Raw genomic sequence first — 22,269 nt, 5'->3', positions numbered from 1 at the left:
CAGTTTCCATCTTCAGTTGTGTACATGGAACAATAAGGTCTTGTTTAAATCCAGAGTGGCCCCAATGAAATGCAACCATTAAGGCTTAGTTCTTAGCATAACACTAGTCTCTCAGCATTTCAGAAACTCAGGAAAGCTGCAAACAAAGTAAAACCTTTTAAGATTTCTGTTGTTGAACAAAATAAAACCTTTTAGTTGCCTGTTGTTTTGTTGCTGTTGTTAGTGGTGATAGTGGTATTGATGTCTATCTCCAACATCTGTTCTTTTCAACTTATGCTCCTGTGCAAAAGTCTGTGCTCCGGAATCCTGTCCTTATCATCCAGCAGAGACTGAAATTCTGTATGAATCAGAACAGGAGGGAGGCTCCTTTCTGCTCACATCCCAGAGCGTCAAGATCTTGCTAGCTGCTCAGCTGCCTGCTTAAGGATGCTGCATCTGAAAGTCCAATTTTTGGATGACTCCCAGAAGATCTTTGTTGTTGATGTAAGTGGATTTTCTTATTGTTATTAGTTTGTGATTGTGGCTCCTGGGGTCCCTCTGATCGTCCTCAGCGTTATCGCCACTTCTGCATGTTGGCGGGCGTCAAAATATGGAAATTGCAGTTAGGTGGTGATGGTGATCTCCTGAGGGACAGCAAACACTCAGGGTGATGCTATTTCAAAGCATTTATTCAACAAAACAGAAAAACTGGGTTTTAAATAATTCTGTGTTGTTTATTTCATCTGATGCAAAAAGGTTAACTCTGATGCACATTAAGGAATCTCGTTATTGGAAAACATCTGTGTGTGTGTGTGTGTGTGTGTGTGTGTGTGTGTGTGTGTACAGATGAGTTTGGTAGTGGGAGGGGATATTTGATTATGTCTTTTTCATAAAAAAAATATTGATTGTTGAGAACTTGGGGAAAATTGCACAAAAGCTACTTCACTTGTTCAATAATATTAAAACCTCCCAAGAAATAATTAGACACAACCATTAAAATAATGTTTTAAAATATTAAAATAGTACCCTTTACTGCTGGACCTGCAAAATCAGCATTAAAACATTAAAGCGTAATGACCATACAGATAATTAACTGTCTGTATTTTAGTCAATTTATTGCTGTGTAGCCATGCCTTTTAGTGTACAAAGTATTTGATTGTTGTTATTTCCTTTTGTCAACATTTTAAAGGCTGGTCTTACCCAACAGCCTCAGTTGCCTGGATTTTATCCAAAATTTATATCCCACATTTCGTCCAAGGAGCTCAAGGTGGCCTACAAACATGGTTCTTCCCCTCCTGGTTTTATCCCCACAACAACCCTGTGAGGTAGGTTAGGCTGAGAGACAACGACTGGCCCAAAGTCACCAGGGAAGATAGGAAGCTGCCATATACTGAGTCAGACTACTGCTCCATCAAGCTCAGTATTGTCTACACTGACTGGCAGTGGCTCTCCAGGCTTCAGGCAGGAGTCTCTCCCAGTCCTACCTGGAGATGCCACTGGGGGTTGAACAGGGACATTCTACATGGAAAACAGATCACCGAACTATGGTGCTTCCCCACCTATAGAGCAATTGTCTTGTACTATTTAGGATGATGTGTACAGAATGATATTAAGAGAGCCTGGAAACATGCTCTGCTTGCCTTTTTCTGAAGCCAATGAAAAATGGCATTTGATGCAATTTCTCAGTTGTGGCTTCTGGGTGAGTAGAAAGGCACAATCCAGACCAACAGGAAAGGACTGCGTATGGAAAAGTGTTCTGTGGGGACAGCAAAATATTTGCTTTTTATTTTCATTTCAGTTTATTTCGGAAGATTTAGATGCCACTTAATCAACAAAAACCTCTAAGCGGTTTGCATAAAACAATATAAAATTTTAATTAAAAGTACTGATAGAAATATATTACTTAGTCTGGATCTTGATCTGCTGCTGGAGCTGCAGGGTTTTTAAAGCTCTCCTTTCATAATGCAAAGCTTTTGGGACACGAGTTGCAAATAAATGATTTTTCAAAAAGAGTTGTTAACAGTGAAAGTCACCAGGTCTGGTCTTGTTCTCATTTGTAAGTGTAACAAATTCCAACCAGAAATTATCTGAGTTCCAGCATCTCTTATCCTTCATGCCCACAGCTTCCCCCCTCACCTTCCTTCTTAGCCACAGACATCCCCAGCGCTTTAGTTCTGCATGACATGTTATTGCAACAAATAGGTTCCTTTAAGGCCCTGGCTTGAACTTTCCTTTTCAAACCTCCGAAACCCTTCCTAGACATATGATGCAGTTGATGCTGAATGGTTATTATAAAGGAGAACCTGAATTAGCGAGTCTTTCGGAATGAAAAGAACGCCTTGGGTTACGTTTCCACCAGACCTTTCACTGCAAGTTGTGCTGTGGCTCTTGTCAGTTAGAAGACTTGGATGAGTTCAGAAACCTCTCCATGGGTGGATTTCAGGGCCAATAAACAGGAGAACCACGTTGGCATGCTGAGAATGTGGACTGCATGAGTCTTCCACGAGCTTGCTCTGCGTGAATGTAGGCCACCCCTTCCCAACCTTGGTGCCCCCTCCCTATGTTTTGGACTACATCTCCCATCAGCCTCAGACCTCCCAGTTATAAAAACAAATAAAGCCCATCAACCCATTACACCTAAAACAGAACAGGATAGATTAAGCCAAAGAGGTGGGTCTCACCAGGGGGGGTGCCAGGCACGACTGGGCCCTTTTTCACCAGCCTGCCCCAGGCTCACAGATCCAAAGCTCAAGCCCCCCTGCAGGTGACGTGGGGCTAATATGCCTGCCTGCACATCCCACCTGCCCCTCCCATCCCTGTGAATGACGTGCATGCCTGCCATCAACCAAGATGGCAGTGGGGGCATCAGTCCCGTAGGGAAGCCTCCGCCGCCATCTTGGTTGATGGCAGGCATTGCACACATCATTCACAGAGACAGGAGAGGTAGGTAGGACGGGTGTGCTTATTAAAGTCCACCCTGACTGTATTGGGGGGGTTGCCTGGGAGCTCCCTCTCCGTGGTCTGCAGCAGAGTCGGGAGCTGACAGTGTCGTGGTTTGCTGAATGGGAGCACGACCTTCCCACCCAAAAGAGGGGGCCTATGGGCTGCAGGGCCCCTTGGCCAGGGCCCAACCTGGCCACCCTGTGGCACTGGCCCTGGGTCTCACAAAATTAAATACCTTAACTGTCAAGGGCCAGTGTAAAGAGGTGCGTGCTCAGCATGCAGTGAAAGCTATTCAGTGAAAATTGTACCTCTATGGGTGGAAGTTCCACAGTTTTGGGGCTGCCACAGAAAAAGCCCTCTCCTGGGCTACCGCTCCCCACACTTTTGAAGGTCACAGGACTACCAAGAGGGCCTCCTCCTCACAATGTACTAAACAGTTCTTTCCCTAAGGAATCACCACATAGTGCTTCAGGCCATGGCTTTTTATGGCATTTTCAGCCTCTGAAGTGCTAATTGATGATAGAATGCTTCATACCGGCATGCTCAATAGTAGAGTATCTGCTTTGTACACAGAAAGTCCGAAGTGCAGTAAGATGAAGTATCCTAGTTTTCCCCCTACTGAGTTCTAGCAACTTTACAGGCAGCTTGGAGGAAGTTTATCAATGTTCCTTCCTTCCTTAATTATTTGGGGGTTTGCTTACCTGGTGGAAGGTGTGCCGCCTAGAGAAGCAAAATAAAACAGAAAATAGTTTCTCCAGTATCACAGTCAGGGAGTAAAAGTTTTCATGTGTCGGGTACTGTCCAATAGGTGCCCATAATAAGAACATAAGAACATAAGAAGAGCCTGCTGGATCAGGCCAGTGGCCCATCTAGTCCAGCATCCTGTTCTCACAGTGGCCAACCAGGTGCCTGGGGGAAGCCCGCAAGCAGGACCCGAGTGCAAGAACACTCTCCCCTCCTGAGGCTTCCGGCAACTGGTTTTCAGAAGCATGCTGCCTCTGACTAGGGTGGCAGAGCACAGCCATCATAGCTTGTAGCCATTGATAGCCCTGTCCTCCATGAATTTGTCTAATCTTCTTTTAACGCCATCCAAGCCGGTGGCCATTACTGCGTCTTGTGGGAGCAAATTCCATAGTTTAACTATGCGCTGAGTAAAGAAGTACTTCCTTTTGTCTGTCCTGAATCTTCCAACATTCAGCTTCTTTGAATGTCCATGAGTTCTAGTATTATGAGAGAGGGAGAAGAACTTTTCTCTATCCACTTTCTCAATGCCATGCATAATTTTATACACTTCTATCATGTCTCCTCTGACCCGCCTTTTCTCTAAACTAAAAAGCCCAAAATGCTGCAACCTTTCCTTGTAAGGGAGTCACTCCCCTTGATCATTCTGGTTGCCCTCTTCTGAACCTTTTCCAACTCTATAATATCCTTTTTGAGATGAGGCGACCAGAACTGCACACAGTATTCCAAATGCGGCCGCACCATAGATTTATACAACAGCACTATGATATCGGCTGTTTTATTTTCAGTACCTTTCCTAATTATTGCTAGCATGGAATTTGCCTTTTTCACAGCTGCCGCACACTGGGTCGACATTTTCATCGTGCTGTCCACTACAACCCCGAGGTCTTTCACCTGGTCGGTCACCGCCAGTTCAGACCCCATGAGTGTATATGTGAAATTAATATTTTTTGCTCCAATATGCATAATTTTACACTTGTTTATATTGAATTGCATTTGCCATTTTTCTGCCCATTCACTCAATTTGGAGAGGTCTTTTTGGAGCTCTTTGCAATCCCTTTTTGTTTTAACAACCCTGAACAATTTAGTGTCGTCAGCAAACTTGGCCACTTCACTGCTCACTCCTAATTCTAGGTCATTAATGAACAAGTTGAAAAGTACAGGTCCCAATACCGATCCTTGAGGGACTCCACTTTCTACAGCCCTCCATTGGGAGAACTGTCCATTTATTCCTACTCTCTGCTTTCTGCTTCTTAACCAATTCCTTATCCGCAAGAGGACCTCTCCTCTTATTCTATGACTGCTAAGCTTCCTCAGAAGTCTTTGGTGAGGTACCTTGTCAAATGCTTTTTGAAAGTCTAAGTACACTATGTCCACTGGATCACCTCTATCTATATGCTTGTTGACACTCTCAAAGAATTCTAATAGGTTACTGAGACAGGACTTTCCCTTGCAGAAGCCATGCTGGCTCTGCTTCAGCAAGGCTTGTTCTTCTATGTGCTTAGTTAATCTAGTTTTAATAATACTTTCTACCAGTTTTGCAGGGACAGAAGTTAAGCTAACTGGCCTGTAATTTCCGGGATCCCCTCTGGATCCCTTTTTGAAGATTGGCGTTACATTTGCCACTTTCCAGTCCTCAGACACGGAGGAGGACCCGAGGGACAAGTTACATATTTTAGTTAGCAGATCAGCAATTTCACATTTGAGTTCTTTGAGAACTCTCGGGTGGATGCCATCCGGGCCCAGTGATTTGTCAGTTTTTATATTGTCCATGAAGCCTAGAACTTCCTCTCTCGTTACCACTATTTGTCTCAGTTCCTCAGAATCCCTTCCTGCAAATGTTAGTTCAGGTTCAGGGATCTGCCCTATATCTTCCACTGTGAAGACAGATGCAAAGAATTCATTTAGCTTCTCTGCAATCTCCTTATCGTTCTTTAGTACACCTTTGACTCCCTTATCATCCAAGGGTCCAGTCGCCTCCCTATATGGTCACCTGCTTTGAATGTATTTACAGAATTTTTTGTTGTTGGTTTTTATGTTCTTAGCAATGTGCTCCTCAAATTCTTTTTTAGCACCTCTTATTGTCTTCTTGCATTTATTTTGCGTTCCTTTTTATTTTCTTCATTCGGACGAGACTTCCATTTTCTGAAGGAAGACTTTTTGCCTCTAAGAGCTTCCTTGACTTTGCTCGTTAACCATGCTGGCATCTTCTTGGCCCTGGCGGTACCTTTTCCGATCTGCAGTATGCACTCCAGTTGAGCTTCTAATATAGTGTTTTTAAACAACTTCCAAGCATTTTCGAGTGATGTGACCCTCTGGAATTTGTTTTTCAGCTTTCTTTTTACCAATCCCCTCATTTTTGTGAAGTTTCCTCTGTTGAAGTCAAATGTGACCGTGTTGGATTTTCTTGGCAATTGGCCAGTTACATGTATGTTTAATTTAATAGCACTATGGTCACTGCTCCCAATCGGTTCGACAACACTTACATCTCACACCAGGTTCCGGTCCCCACTGAAGATTAAGTCCAGGGTTGCTGTCCCTCTGGTCGGTTCCATGACCAACTGGTCTAGGGCATAGTCATTTAGAATATCTAGAAATTTTGCTTCTTTGTCGTGACTGGAACACATATGCAGCCAGTCTGTGTCCGGGTAGTTGAAGTCACCCATTACTACCACATTTCCTAGTCTGGATGCTTCCTCAATTTCGTATCTCATCTCCAGGTCTCCCTGAGCATTTTGATCGGGGGATGATAGATCATTCCCAGTATTAAATCCCTCCTGGGGCATGGTATCACCACCCACAACGATTCTGTGGAGGAGTCCGCCTCTTTTGGGGTTTCGAGCTTGCTGGATTCAATGCCTTCTTTCACGTATAGAGCGACTCCGCCACCAATACGTCCTGCCCTGTCCTTCCGATATAGTTTATATCCAGGGATAACCGTATCCCACTGGTTTTCTCCATTCCACCAGGTCTCCGTTATGCTCACTATATCAATGCTCTCCTCTAAGACCAAGCACTCCAGTTCTCCCATCTTGGTTCGGAGGCTCCTAGCATTAGCGTACAGGCACTTGTAAGCAGTGTCTCTCTTCAAGTGTCTTTGGCACTTGTGGTTTGGCCTGTGGTAATTTTGCTCTTCTGAATTTATATCCTGTGCCCCTGCTCTCACAATGCCTACTTCTAGGCCTACCCCTTTTAAAATCTAATCAATTCTTTGGTTTTTATCCCAGGGGGGAGGTTTATTCCGAACCGGACCTTCCTCAGCTCCTGTCGGGTTTCCCCCCTCAGTCAGTTTAAAAGCTGCTCTGCCACCTTTTTAATTTTTTTTATTTTATTTTAATGCTGGCGCCGCTCCCATCCACAATGAACGCACAAGCTGGGAGAAGGAAGGGACGATTGTCAGTGGCAAAATAGTCTGTCTTGAATCCCAGGAGAAAAATGAGATCTCCTCATCACAGCAGCCTGGCTTTGAGGAACCTTCACAACAAAGTAGTAACAGCTGTGCATTTATTGGGTCTGCCTGCATACACAGAAGACAGACGAATGTTTCCGGCTGACAGCATAGTTAGCTTATTCAGCAGGGTTACATACAACTCTGTGGCAGGCAGAGCAGTTAATGCAAGCCTCCAGCAGGGCTTCTGCTGGGCCAAAGGAAGGAGGGAGGACCCAGGGAGTCATGCCCAGTTAATTCATGGCACTTGAATGCAGTACAACTTGCATGAAACATTCTACGGGAAGAGCTAGTAACTGGAAAAGAGCAAGCATTGTTTTGGATGGCACAAATATTTTGACAGTCTTGTCTAGCGCTTAGCTGTCTTCTAGGGGACCTTGGTCACAGTGCAGCAGGTCTCGCACGCCCAGAGATTTCATTCCATGAGAAAAGAGGCATCTGCGCCATATTCATCTGTTGGCCTAATGCATCCCAATTAGATCACAGCAAGATAGTCTCTTGTGAGGAAACGGCAAATGCCGTTCTCCAACTCTTCTCCTCTGGGAGCCGGTGCCCAAATATTCTACTGCAGGAGGAATCAACAATGACAATTGTTTTAATTGCGGTTGCAATCCAGCCGTTGGGAAGAGAACTGGGACAGCCCTAGAGAGAGTACTGTTATTACGCTGTCACTTCCCAGCTGCCTTCTTCCACAGAGGTAGTAATTTTAAGGTCGTTGAGTGCAATGAGGGATCATCTGCAAAATGTGAGCGTGTATGCTTCATGTTGAGCACGACACACGGTGTGTAAGCAACCCCTCAATTTTCTCCATAGCCAAAGTCACAATGACAGGTGTGTCCGGATTTGTGCCAGCTGCAATTTCCCTAGCAACGGGGCCAGCCTGAGACTCAGTGAAGGGTTAGGAAGCTTCTTCTTCTTAATCCCTTTGCTGCTGCACCTTCCTACCTTCTTCCCCAGGCAATGGTTCCAGTGCCTAATGTGAACTGGGGTTTATCCATTACCTCAGCACTTACACTAAGGACTTTGGGTAGATTCAGTGGCAGGTAGAGCAACTACTTTGATGCAGACAGTCCCAGGTTCAATCTACAGCATCTTCAGGTAGGGCTAGAAGAGATGCTGTGTCTAAATCCCTGGAGAAGCCACTGCCGGTCAGTGTAGACAATTCTGAGCTAAATGGGTCTGATTCTGTATAAGGCAGCTTCAATATATTCCACAAAGACTCCCATGTTAGTTATGGTCTGGAAGCAGGGAAAATTCAGGAGGCAAAGAAGTGAAATGCATTTGGACTTTAATGCAAGAGAGGGCATCCTGCAGATGCCATCTATCAGGAGGTCCACTCTGCATGATGTGGGAATTGGGTCTTTACCCTTTGGCACTCCCTCCCACCGCATATCAGACAGGCACCGTCTCTGTTCCCTTTTTGGTGCCTGTTTCAACAAGCCTTCTAAGGGGATATTTTTATTCCAGTTGGTATCTGTATTGGATTTGAAATTGTTTATTATTATTATTATTATTATTATTATTATTATTATTATTATTATTATTATTATTATTGTTATTATTATTATCCATTTATTTATACCCCGCCTTTTGGCCAAAGGCCCTCAAGGTGCCTTACAAAAAGGACAAATATAAAATACAATATAAAAATGCATCAATGAAACAGTACAAAATACAATCTGCAAAAGTTAAATAACAATACACATCACAGCTGTTAATGGTGGCTTTGTCCGTGGTACAAGTCACTGCATTTTCTGTGTGCTTGAACCTAATTTGAAAGTGAAGGTGCTAGATAGCTGTATATAAATTTCTCCGTCTCTTATGCAATTGTTTTAACTCTTTTTTATTTATTTTATTTAACAAAATGTGTACACTCCTCGATTGTCATAGAACCTCTAAGTGGTTTACAAACAAAATAACCCAACAATAAGAAAGAGAAAATCTCAAGATGCCACAACTGGAATTTTATTTGTAAAAAAGCCCAGCACGCTTCGGCCTATGAATGGTTTAGGGGGCCTTCATCGCCAGTGAAGGGGGGAAATGACTTTATTAACAGAGATTTCTGCACACTGTTTCTTCATTTTATTTTGACCCCTGATGAAGGCCTAAACTATGCACAGGCGAAAGCATGTTGGGCTTCTCTACAAACAAATTTCCCTTGTGGCATCTTGAGATTTTACCTCTCTCAGTGTTGGCATATTTTGGATGTTTACTAGTTTTTGCTATTTTTCCTTACAAACAAACAACAAACCATTAAAATTATCCTTAAAAGTGTTAAAAATAGGACTTTAAAAACATTCAGAAGATTATTATATAAATAATATATAACTATATATGCAGTTTTTTAATAAATGTTTTTATGTATAATGAAATTGCTTCAAGATGCTTCATAGAAAGTGATACAGTAATCATCCTCATCCAATTATAATTGCACCTCACTGGATTTGGGTTTGGTTTTTTTTTACCTGTTATCAGTGCAGAAAGTATCTTTCTTTTTTTCCCATCTTGTCTGGAAGCATCCAAAATTTGTTTGTTTACATGGGACCTGTCTTTTCCCCCCACACATTGACGACTGGAACATCTAGTGCTGTTCCTGTCATTGCTATTAAAATTGCTAGGAAATCTTGAGCAATCAGCTTTTTAAAGGCACTGTTCTTCGTGTTTAATGATACTTAATTACCGTTGCTCATCAAGGACCGTGCAGCTTAATTAATATGTGCAAATTGCATTGGTGTCCTCTAAGTGAGGAGCCAACTCGATTGCTAAAGCCATAGCTAAAGAGCTTGGGAACTGAGTTAGAAGCATTGTTCTTAATGTTAACAAAAGTTTATTGATTTATTGAGTTGTGCATTGACTACCGCAGCTAGGAATTCCAATTCTCCCAGTTTCTCATTCTTCCAATCTTAAATTCAATTCTCCACGTTTCTGCCGCAATTTGCGAATTAAAAAAAAATCCTCATGAAAATTCTCTACCGTTTTAGTGCGAATTTGTCCGTATAAACCCATTTTTGTAGGCAGGTTTGACTAATGGACACGCTTTTGCAAGCCACTTCTGGTCATATAATGCACTTTTGCACGTTATTTTCACTCATATATTTTCCTGCACACTTTCCCCTCGTGTGTGCCGTTTCGTAAACATTGTTTGGTTGGCGAACTGCATTGCAAAGTTCAAGTAACTGTGAATTTCAAAGGATGGCTGTGTTTCAGTTGCCATAGTTTATTTATTTTTATTTATTTATTTAATTCAATTTTTATACCGCCCATAGCAAGGCTCTCTGGGCGGTGTACATCGAATAAAAGCATATTTACATTCAATTTAAAAAACCACCTGGTCATCAAATCAACAATTTAAACATACAGCAAAAGTAAAATTAACATAATAAACCCATATTAAATACAAGTCAAAGGTAATTAGAAAAAAGGAGCTTAGTAGCAAAGTTCAATTATTTGCATCTGCTCTTGCACCCGATTGCAAAGTGCCACCCCAATCCAACTAGTGTTTTGGAAACTGCACATTCTATAGGTTCAGCTCAAAATGTGAACTGAATTGAATTTATTTTGCCATCAAATGGCCTCAAGAATGCAACCCTGTAAATCATTAAAATAAATAACACTTTAACCAACTGTAGCTTTTTGATTGGATGTGATCAACAAAAAAAATTAATAAAGTCCATCCATTCCAGACTCATCTCAGTACATTGTGGGCAACAATCGCATTACCTGCTCAGCCCTTGGTAGAATAGACCCAACAGGGCACAAATACAAGGCATGTTCAACTTAAGAAGTCAGAACAGCTTCCACACCATAGTTGAGCTTGGAAAAGTTACTTTTTTGAACTACAACTCCCATCAGCCCAATCCAGTGGCCATGCTGGCTGGGGTTGATGGGAATTGTAGTTTAAAAAAAGTAACTTTTCCAAGCTCTGTATAACAGTCACAGCTTCCCTCAAAGAATCCTGGGAACTGTAGTTTGTTAAGGGTACTGGGAATTACAGCTCTGTGGGGGATGTCCTCTCAGTACCTTTAACAAACTACAGTTCCCAGGATTCTTTGGGGAAAGTCGTGACTGTTAAAGTGCTATAAGAGTGCTTTAAATGTATGGCATGGATATGACCTAAATGCTGGTGTGATTCAGCCTCCTAACGCTATCCCATCTTCCAGAAACAACAAGAGCTTTACATCAGCAAAGCTTTTTTCAATGCTCAGCGGAAATAAGAGTACTTGAGACTCTGCAGTGGCCTTTTTGGGAAGCACTCGGTCTTCAGATTATCTCCAACTGCATGATGTCTTTGTGGGGAGCTGGGGCATGCTGGGGGGTTGGGAATGGCACTTAATTAAAAAGTTAGCTGGTGCTGAATGCTTAAACCTGTTTGACTGGTTAGCAAGCGCCTCTGAGTCCAGTTGGAAGTTGGGGGAGAGGGCGGGTTTGGCATCTCTGCTGACATGCTCAGTTTTGTTTCTCTTTGCAAATTATAAAAATGCTTCCAAAGGGCTACTCAGAGTGGGATCTTATTTCTTTGAACAACAGATTCTCCCCTCAAGCCATATCACAAACTGCTTTTGAAAGTAAAAAAAAATAGATTGTAATTCTGCATTGTCATTGGTGGTGTTGATAGAGGCCTAATGGAGGAATGGACAGATCTGTCAGTTTCGCTTTCTGGCCTTTCAGATGTTAAGCACAGTTCTCCACATTTCTGCATCAGTTTGCTTTTTTAAAAATCCTCATGAAAATTTCTCAGCACTTCAGTGTAAAATGTGTACATTTTAGTGTGCATTTATCCTAATACACACAGTGTTGCAATTTTCCCTAGAATAATGCATTCTGGTATGTTATTTTCATATTCCTACACTTTCCCCTAATACTGTGATTCCCAGACCTTTTCCCCCACAGACCACTTGAAAATTGCTGAAGGTCTTGGCGGACCACTGAAAATTATTTTTCTGCCTGTCGTAGCAATTGTAATGTGCTGAACTAGATGCTGCATTGATTTTAATTGTATTGGTATTTCTGCTTTTATTCCTTATATTGGATTACAACTTGAATTCTATGGAATGCAAATTGCAATTCAATAAAACACAAGAGAAGAAAGAAAATAAGGAATAAAAATACAATTAAAAAGCAACATGAATATTTAACACAGACTACCTGAGTGAAGCTGATGGACCGTTGGTGGTCTATGGACCACAGTTTGGGAACCTGTGCCCTAATATATATATTAGTGTATAGTATATATTAGTATGTAGCCAACTAAATTATATTCATTTAAATTAATGGACCTAGGTTAGCCATGCCCATTGATTCAATGGATCTACTCTGAATACGACTAAGATTGGATATACAATCCATTTTTATGTTAGTGTGTTGCAAAATTTGGAGGAGTGGGAATTTCAAAAGTTAGCTATGTTTTGGTTCGCGAATTGTTTCAGGAAGTGTAAAATGTGAACTGAAACAAATTTCTCACCCGACTGATGACCAAGAAACAAGAGCCCCAAAGCCCTCCCTGGCACATGGAATTAATTACAGGGCATCTTGGAACTCATCCATTAACATCTGACCTAAGGTAGTGATGAACATTTCTCTCTGCCCAATGGCTTCCTTTTGGCCCTTTCACATCTTGCCCAGGAATTAAAGGTTGTTAACTGTGCTGAAGACATGTGGCAGGTTTGAAAGTATCCAAAGCACACAGATCTTCACACAAGCCGAGCTCTTTCCCATTTGAGGAGAACAGGAGCGTTTCCTGCTTTCAACAGAGCCTTGTACATACATGTGCTCAATCCTTGTACAGCTGCAGATTGTGGCTATGGATGCAATCCTGGGCTCCAGCTGAACCCCATAACAAATTATATATGAAATGTTTCTTCATATTAAAAAAAGCATTGATTTAAAATATATTTTAAAAGAAGTGTTTAGTTATTAGAATATCAGACTAGGACCTGAGAGACTTGGGTTCAAATCACTGATCAGCCGCAAAGCTCTCTAGATGACCTTGGGCCAGTCACTGCCTCTCAGCCTAGCCTACCTCACAGGTTGTTGTGAAGATGAAATAGAGAGGGCAGAGAAATATGTACACCACCTTGAGCTTCTTGGAGGAAAGGTTGGAAGTACATGAAACAAGTAAAACAAACAGATGTTTCTGATTTGCTGTACTGAAACATTATTGTTCATCCTGTTGCACCCTCTCTTGTGTACCTGTCCAAATTCCTCCCTTCCCCTCCCCCTTTTCTTCCAATAGCAAAAATCTTCTGGCAAAACATTGTTCAACCTAAGCTGCAGCCACTTGAACCTCACAGAGAAGGAATACTTTGGACTGGAGTTTTGGAATTCTGCAGGGCATACTGTAAGTGAAGGCATTTGAATCAACCTCTAGAGGTGTCATGGAAGGCAGGCAGAACAGAAGGTAGTCAACTGGCTGGGTTTGTGGGCTCATTTGACTGAAGTCTTCCTGCACAAAGAAAACTAGCATTTTAGGTTAAAGAATATGTTAGAACTCTTCCCTCCTGAAATGCTAGGTTTCCATGTGCAGACATCTTTTTATATACAGAGGATGTGAGGCACACCCACCAAGTCAGCAATTTGAAATGGTTCAGTCTGGACACAGGTTTGCCAATTTATCTGTGGTTTGTGAGTATTACACGGCCTTAGAGATCACATTTCATATATATTTAACTATGCAACGGTAGCTGAAAATTCTGCAGTCTGAACCGTGCATTCTGCAACCTCCTTAAATGATGCAGGTTATGCAGATGTGTTTCACCTTATCTTGCACAATTTTTCCCACTAGTTATAGAGAAGTGAAGGACCCATACTTGCCCCCCCCACTTCCCTAGTTTAAGAGTCATCCCTCAAAGCTTTGAACCAAATGACATGTTATTAAATTTCATAAGAAGAGGAACAGCAGTTTTCAGAGCATGCTGTCTTTGTAGACATAGGTTCTACAAACTTTAAAATGAAAGGTCAATACCATATAAAATACAATATTAAAAACAGTTTAAAACAAATTGCATTCACAACTAGAGAGGGTCCTAAAAATATATGTATTGGGTGTCAAAGGTAAGGGTGAAGAGGTGTGTCTTCAGCATATAACGAAACCAGTGGCGTCACTAGGGTTGGTGTCACCTGGTGCGGCCCGCAGCGCCTTCTCTCTGAGATTGTGAGCGATTGTGACTGTGTGCGCGCAAGCGCGTGTGCGGCCTCTGCAAGCACGCGGTCGAACGACAGGGCCCGGAAGCGCGCCGAGGTCTCGCTGCCGCTGCTTCCACTTTCTAGCAGCCACCGTGCCACGTGAAGGCTCTCGTCGGTGCCTAGGCGGTGCCGGGGGGGGCAGCTCTGGGTGTCACTCCTGTCTGGTGGTGTCACCCGGTGCGGCCCGCACCTGCCGCACTGCCCTAGTGATGCCCCTGAACAAAACCTCTGCTGTGAAGGTGCCAGGCACTCCTCTGTGGTGAGGGAATTTCACAACTTAGGGGCCGCCACAAAGAAGGCCACTTCTGAGGGTGGCGGAACTACCAAGAAGGCCCCTCTGCTGATCTCAATGTCTGAGATGGCCTGTCAGGCAGGAGGCACTTGCTATTTGGGGCCTGCGTCGTTTAGGGCTTCACATGTGTCACCTGCATTGTACTATGCTCACTCCAGTCATGCTCACCTGTTCCATCCTTATTTTTGTTTTGCTACCCAGTTAAATCTTCCAGGCAAGGCTGGTTGGGCTGTTTTGCTGCTTCACTTAGATCAGAGTTGGGACACCTATTTCAGCCAAAGGGTCACATTCCCTTCTGGACAACATTCCAGGGGCCACATGCCAGTGGTGGGCAGGACCAGACGCAAAAGTGGGCAGAGAAACAATTGCACATTTTACCTTTGTATAGTGGGCTAGTTTCTACACACACACACACACACATAGAGTTGCACGGTCAGAAGCATCCCAAACCGTTTCCAGGGAAAGAGAGCCGTTTGCTGCTGTCTGCCTGCCTGCCTGCCTGCTTGCTGCTGCTGCTCGGCTACCACCACCACCACCCTTTCCCGGTTGGACTTCTGCTCTGCGGGGGCCACACATTGCAGGACCAGGCCCCAGGTACTCAGCCAGCTGTGGCTGATTTTTTCCACCTGTCCCTTCTCTGGAGGGGACACATAAGCCGGCTGGCTGAGGCGGCTCCTGCTTTGTCTGCCTTTTTCTGGGTCTTGAGTCATGTGCCTGGGAGAGAGGACTCAGAGCCAAGTGGGGAGATTTGAGGGGCCCCCAATTAGTGTAGTGACGGGTCGAGGGAGATATGGCGTTGTGAGGAGGACTTGCCAGTAAGGGGAACGCGGCCCAGGCAGTTAATGGCTGTGCCTTGTTCCAGTCCTCCCCACACCCGCAGGTTTGTTGGTTGCCCTATCAGACAGCTCTCAGGCCTCCGGCAGCTGCTGCTAAATGCCAGATCAGTGCATAATAAGATCTCCCTCATTCATGATTTAATTGTAGATGAGCCAGCCGATCTGGCATGTATAACCGAGACCTGGGTGGGTGAGCAGGGGGGAGTCAGTCTCTCCCAGCTATGTCCACCAGGGTACCTGGTCCAGCATCAGGGTAGACCTGAAGGTCGGGGAGGGGGGGCTGCTGTGGTCTATAGGAGCTCCATCTCCCTCTGCAAGCACCCTGTCCATGTGACTACTGGTCTGGAGTGTTTGCACCTTATGTTGGGTCAGCGGGACAGACTGGGGATTCTGTTGATGTACAGCCCACCCCGCTGCCCAACAGACTCTCTAGCTGAGCTGACGGAGGTGGTCTCGGGTGTACCGTTGAGATCCCCCAGACTGTTGGTTCTAGGGGATGTCAACATCCATGCCGAGGCCACTTTATCCGAGGGGGCTCAGGATTTCATGGTCTCCATGACAACCATGGGACTGTCCCAACATGCCATTGGCCCAACTCTAGATTTGGTTTTTGCATCTGGACATGGAGTTGGTGATCTGAATGTGGGGGGCCTTACATCAGTCCCTCTGTCATGGACAGATCACTGCTTGCTGAAGTTTAGACTTACAGCGGCTTTTCCCTTCTGTAAGGGTGGGGGACCTATTAAGTTGGTCCGCCCCCAGAGACTAATGGATCCGGATGATTTCCAAAGGGCTCTGGGGAGTTTTCCAGCTGATAGGGCTGGCGCTCCTGTCGAAACCCTGGTTGAACTGTGGAATACAGAAATGACCCGGGTGGTTGACATGATTGCTCCTGAGCGCCCTCTCCTGTGTAGAGCTTGTACAGCTCCATGGTATACCCCAGAGCTGAGAACGATGAAACAATATAGGAGACGGCTTGACTGCAGATGGAGATGAACTCCTAGTGGATGCAATTATACACTGGTAAGTGCCTATGGTAAGCTGTATTTAGGGGCAGTGAGGGCAGCAAAAAAACCAATATTTTGCTGCCACTATCAAATCATCAATCTGCCGCCCAGCGGAGCTCTTCAGAATTTTCCGGGGCTATTACACTCTGGCCCCAGGGACATGGTAGAACAATCTGAGGCCCACTGTAATGAATTTGCTAGGCACTTCCAGGATAAAATCTTTAGCATCCGCCAGGACTTAGACTCCAGTGTGATAGCAGGTGAATCAAGCGAGGTATCCAGGTCACAGCCTTGTCCCGATTTCTTGGATGAGTTTCAGTTGGTGCAGCTTGAGGACATTGACAAGGTGCTTGGACAGGTTCGTGCAACCACTTCTGTGCTGGATCCTTGCCCTTCTTGGCTAATAAAAGCTAGCAGGGATGGAACAGCCGGCTGGGCCAGGGAAGTGATTAATGCCTCTCTGTGAGAGGGGGTGGTCCCTGGCTGCCTGAAAGAGGCAGTAGTGAGACCACTCCTGAAGAGGCCCTCCCTGGACCCAGAAAATCTTAATAACTATATGCCGGTAGCAAATGTTCCATTCCTGGGCAAGGTCCTGGAATGAGTGGTTGCAGGCCAGCTCCAGACACTCTTGGATGAGACCGATTTTCTGGATCCATTTCAGTCAGGTTTCAGGCCTGGTTTTGGCACAGAAACAGCCTTGGTCGCCCTGTATGATGACCTTTGTCGGGAGAGAGACAGAGGGAGCGTGACTCTGTTGATTCTCCTTGATCTCTCAGCGGCTTTTGATACCATCGAGCGTGGTATCCTTCTGGGGAGACTAGCTGAGTTGGGAGTGGGAGGTACTGCATTGCGGTGGTTCCACTCCTACTTGGCAGGTCGCCTCCAGAAGGTGGTGCTTGGGGAACATTACTCGGCACCCTGGACTCTCCAGTATGGGGTTCCGCAGGGGTTAGTTCTGTCCCTCATGCTGTTCAACAACTACATGAAACCACTGGGTGCGGTCATCCGGAGCTTTGGAGTGTGTTGCCATCAGTATGCTGATGACACGCAGCTCTATTTTTCCTTTTCATCTTCTTCAGGTGAGGCTGTCAATGTGCTGAACCGGTGCCTGGCTGCGACAATGGACTGGATGAGGGCTAATAAACTGAGGCTCAATCCAGACAAGACTGAGATGCTGTTAGTGGGTGGTTCTTCTGACCAGATGGTGGATGTCCAACCTGTTCTGGATGGGGTTGCACTCCCCCTGAAGGAGCAGGTTCGTAGCTTGGGGGTTCTCCTAGAACCATCTCTGTCACTTGAGGCTCAGGTAGCCTTGATGGCATGGAGTGCCTTCTACCAACTTCGGCTGGTGGCCCAACTACGTCCCTATCTGGACAGGGATAACCTGGCTTCAGTTGTCCATGCTCTGGTAACCTCCAAATTAGATTACTGCAATGCACTCTACGTGGGGCTGCCTTTGAAGACAGTTTGGAAACTGCAGCTTGTGCAAAATGCAGCGGCCAGATTGGTAACAGGGACCAGACGGTCCGAACATATAAAACCGATTCTGGCCCGCTTGCATTGGCTGCCTGTATGTTTCCGAGCTCGATTCAAGGTGCTGGTTTTGACCTATAAAGCCTTAGAAGGCTTAGACCACAATACCTGATGGAACGCCTCTCCCGATACGAACCACCCGTACACTACATTCAAGATCAAAGGCCCTCCTCCGAGTGCCTACTCCAAGGGAAGCTTGGAGAATGGCAACAAGGGAGAGGGCCTTCTCAGTGGTGGCCCTCAAATTATGGAATGATTCCTGTGATGAGGTGCGCCTGGCGCCAACACTGTTATCTTTCCGGCGCCAGGTCAAAACTTTCCTCTTCTCCCAGGCATTTTAGCATGTGTTTTTAAATTGTTTTTATATTGTTTTGAATTTTAAGATTGTGTTTTAAATTGTTTTTAAAATATGTTTTTAAATTGTGTATTTGTTTTAATGTTTTTGATTGCTGTAAACTGCCCAGACAGCTTCGGCTATGGGGTGGTATACAAGTGCAATAAATAAATAAATAAATAAACCCTGAGATTTTGGGGGCGGGCCCTAGTGATGTCATAGGGGTGTACCTGAGTGATGTCACAAGGCAGGCCCAAGTGATGTCATTACACATGATACATGAAGCATCAACCACAGTTGCTTGGTGCATACAATTCAAACAAAAACATTTCTCTGATTGGAAATTAAGATAGAAATCTTAGCTAAAAGATGGAGCCTGGGTAGGGAACGTTTAATCTAGCCAACTTGCTTCTGAGAAAAAAGGATTAAGTGCCCTCAGCCCAGGTCAGTCACTAGTAGGCCATTGTAGGAAGAAAGGAGCCTAGTGTTGTAGAGATGTTAGATGGGAACACTCGGGAGTAAAGATGGATGCCCCTGAAGGCTGACATTCTAAACACACTTACTAAGGGACTAAGCTCCATAGAACTCAATAGGACTTACTTCTGAGTAGATAAGATTTGGATTGCGCTGTTAGTAAAGCTTGACTAGGCATCTTCCGCAAACATATCAATATCTAAGCAGGGGTTGGCAATCCCCTGCCTGGAATGCCCTGCCCCTACCTTTTAACATGGCCGCTCCACACTTCTTTATTGATTTGACCCTTCACTTCAGAAAGTGGTTTGAGACAGTGGCGTCACTAGGGTTGGTGTCACCCGGTGCGGTAACTCCTTGGTGAGCCCCCAAATGCCCTGCTGAGGTCACCCCAGAGGGGCACCCAGCCGGAGAAGCAGGCCTGGGAATGCCGGCGTGCCTCCCTTGCCCCGCCGACGCTGCTCCCGGTCTCGCCCGCCCGCCCGCCTGCCTGCCTGCCTCTGAGGAGGAGTTGGCTGCTCTGACGCCGACCCAGAGTGCTTCTCGGCTCCTTTGCCGGGCAATGGCGCGGGTGCCCTGCCCCGCAACGGGGCAGCTCTGGGTGTCACCCCCCTCATGGTGTCACCCGGGTGTGGTCCACACTCCCCGCACCCCGCTAGTGATGCCACTGGTTTGAGAAATGAGTAAGAGTAAGAAGATTCTGTGTGTGGCCAGGGGAGCCATCTGGGGGCCTGGAGGGCTGCATTTGGCTCCCAGATCTGAGGCTCTACATCTCTGACTTACATGTAAGATTCATTTGTTTAGGTTAAATTTTTAATACAGCTTTTGTTTTGTTTTTTGCTACTGCTGATGCATCTTGCCTTTGTTTGTTTATGAGTTTATTTACTATTTTGTTATAAGAGTTTTTGGGGTTTTTAAACACAAACAAACACAAGCTTTCTGTTTGCCTTCCTAAAGGGGCATATTTTGGAATAGATGCTGGAGGTGCGGCGAGTTGTGAAAGCTCCCTGCCTGCCGTCAGCTGGCCTCTTTGGTGTTTAAGCTGAGCTATTTATATGCCATTGGAAATTGCTCTCCAGCCACACAAACAGCCACGGTTGTGTTATTTTTGACCCCTTTTCTTTTCACTAGTGAAAAATCCCATCTCAGCCAAACAGACCTGAATCCAGAAGGGAAATCCAGGTTGTGGGGGTGGGGGGTGAGTAGTGGGGAGAGGGGGCAATCTAAGTGGCACAGAGCATCACTGGTCCAGTTTTACATCATAAAGACAACAACGGGGACTGCTGACTTCACTTTGCTTCATTAACTTGTTGGAGTGCAATGGGCCAAAAACAGGAGTCTGTATTTATAAAGAAAGGAAAGCAGTGAATATTTGCCTGTCAGCCGAAAGGCTGTTTTTCCTTCCCAGAAAACCATTAAAGGAACATCACTCCATGATATACATCAGTACACAGATTAACTTGGCGACATTTTTCAGCTGCTAGACTCGGCTTGTGGTCTCCTATTTATGTATGCAGCAGAATGAGAGGGTAGAGTCCTGATTCCTGAGGTGGTTGAATGGACTGTATCGCTTCACAATGCAAGTAGGGAGAAGTTGGTGTTTTTTTTTTTTTTTAAAGTCTGTTAAATTATACCTCCCTGCAAAAGGACAGCTAGCACAGCAAGTGGAGGACTCGGCTAGGACTCCACCCCCCCCAAGCACTACAACTCCATTTGCAGGTAGGATTTGGGTGATGTTGTTGCTTACATAAGAGAGAGTCCAAAAAAGGCAAACCTCACCTGCAGTCTGAAGTGACATTCAGCTCATTCTTCCTGCTGCATATGTAGATCTGGTCAGGATCAGCCCAAGATCTATGATCCACTTCTTTTTTGTTCTTACAGACTTGGCTGGAACTTCTCAAGCCTATAACAAAGCAGATTAAAAGTAAGTATTTTTGTTAATTTCTTAAAAAAAAACACTTTTCTAAGGCAACAGCTGATTAAAGGCCAGGAGGTGGAGCTCGGCTTCAGCACACCTTTTGCCCATCTTTGGCTCTTCCAATTGGAGCTAGCATAATAATTCAAGTTTGTTTACTGCTTATTTTAGAGCACTATGAGTGCAGGTGGTGCTATGCAAAGTGGTGAAACTACTGTAGGCGCTAGGAAGGATGGGAAGAAACATGAGAACCGAAAATTCCTCCCAAATTTGCACTGATCTGAAATGCAGTTCACCAAACAATGTTTACAAAAATGGGGAGAGAGTGCATGTGAATGGATATATTAGTGAAAATAACATACAAAAATGCATGATATTAGGAGAATGCTTGCAGAAATTTGTATATTTGTCAAAACTGCATACATACAAAAATGTGTGTGTTAAGATAAATGCATACTAAAGTGCTGAAGAATTTTCATGAGGATTTAAAAGAATAATAACTGCAAATTGCTACAGAAATACGGGAAACTGAATTTAAGAATAGAAAAACTGGGAGACCCTCAGTGGATAGATCCTTCTGTCCTAGCTGCTGGCCATGAAGGCTACCTGCAACCCAGGCTGAGAGGAAGTATGATGGGACGCTGTGGCTGAGCGGGGCATGTCTTTCCAGTCCCACTTGTGGCCTTCCCAGAGATATCTGGTGGGCTGCTGTGAGAAAGAGGGGGTTGGACTACCTAGATAGTTCTTTGGCCTGATCTAGCAAGGCTGCTCTTAGGTCCTTATTAGACATGACAGCAAAATGAATCCTCTGTGTCAGTGGTTCCCAAACTCCCCCCGGCTCCCCCATGCACCACCTGAAAATTGCTTAGGGTCTCAGCGAGCCACTGAATTATTTCCCCCCCTGCCTCTTTCAGCAGTTGTGATGCGCTGCGGTCGGTGCTATATCATTTTTCATTGAATTCGGTGGAATTCAAATTGTAATACAATAAAAGACTATAAATCTTTTTATGTTAAGTCTTTTATAAGACAATTATATATATAATTATATAATCATTTATATAATTATTTATAAAAGACCATCTGTCTTTTATAAATAAAAGCGTAAGAAATAAAAAAAGCGACGGGAATAGAATTTAAAATCAGTATGGCTATGTCGTGTGATGGCTGCGCTGTCTCCCGTCTTCAACCACAAATCCACCGTTTGGGAACCCCTGTTCTGTGTCCATACACAGCCTTCCTCTGAGTACATCTGGGGATACACACAGCCACGGGGAGGTGGCTGTCATAGTTCCCTACTTGTTGGTGACTCTGCGGTACAGGGGGAGGGCCGCTGTAGCTCAGTGGGAGAGCACCAGCCTTGCATGCAGAAGGCCCCAGATTCAATCCCCAGGAGCACCCCCAGGTAGGGCTGGGAAACTCTCCTGGTCTGAAACCCTGGGCAGCTGCTGCCAGTCGATGTAGGCCGTACTGAACTGGATAGACCAGTGGTCTGACTCAGCATGAGGTCGCTTCCTATTCAATTACTGAATACTGAATTCATAGTTTCCCATGTTCCAGAGGGTGGCATTCATTGTTAGTCCTGCCCAAA

At 44.8% G+C, this 22,269-nt stretch overlaps 1 protein-coding gene across 3 annotated transcripts in view; it reads left to right on the top strand.

Moving 5' to 3' along the window:
* The first annotated feature begins 400 nt into the window (after positions 1-400).
* FRMD7 (FERM domain containing 7) overlaps positions 401-22,269 on the top strand; it is a 40,364-nt gene continuing 18,495 nt past the window's right edge. Inside the window, exons 1-3 of one of the 3 annotated variants that reach the window (XM_061598533.1) lie at positions 401-483; positions 13,344-13,448; positions 20,648-20,690. In XM_061598533.1, coding sequence (XP_061454517.1) covers positions 427-483; positions 13,344-13,448; positions 20,648-20,690 — 205 coding nt within the window. In that variant the 5' untranslated portion in view covers positions 401-426. Of the gene's footprint in view, positions 484-13,343; positions 13,449-20,404; positions 20,486-20,563; positions 20,691-22,269 lie in introns of those variants that run through there. The other 2 variants (XM_061598536.1, XM_061598534.1) reach the window with 2 other exon arrangements.

The sequence above is a fragment of the Rhineura floridana genome, chromosome 16 (assembly GCF_030035675.1).
Source record: "Rhineura floridana isolate rRhiFlo1 chromosome 16, rRhiFlo1.hap2, whole genome shotgun sequence".
Classification (NCBI taxonomy): Eukaryota; Metazoa; Chordata; class Lepidosauria; order Squamata; family Rhineuridae; genus Rhineura; species Rhineura floridana.
This window is presented reverse-complemented; position numbering and strand designations above follow the sequence as displayed.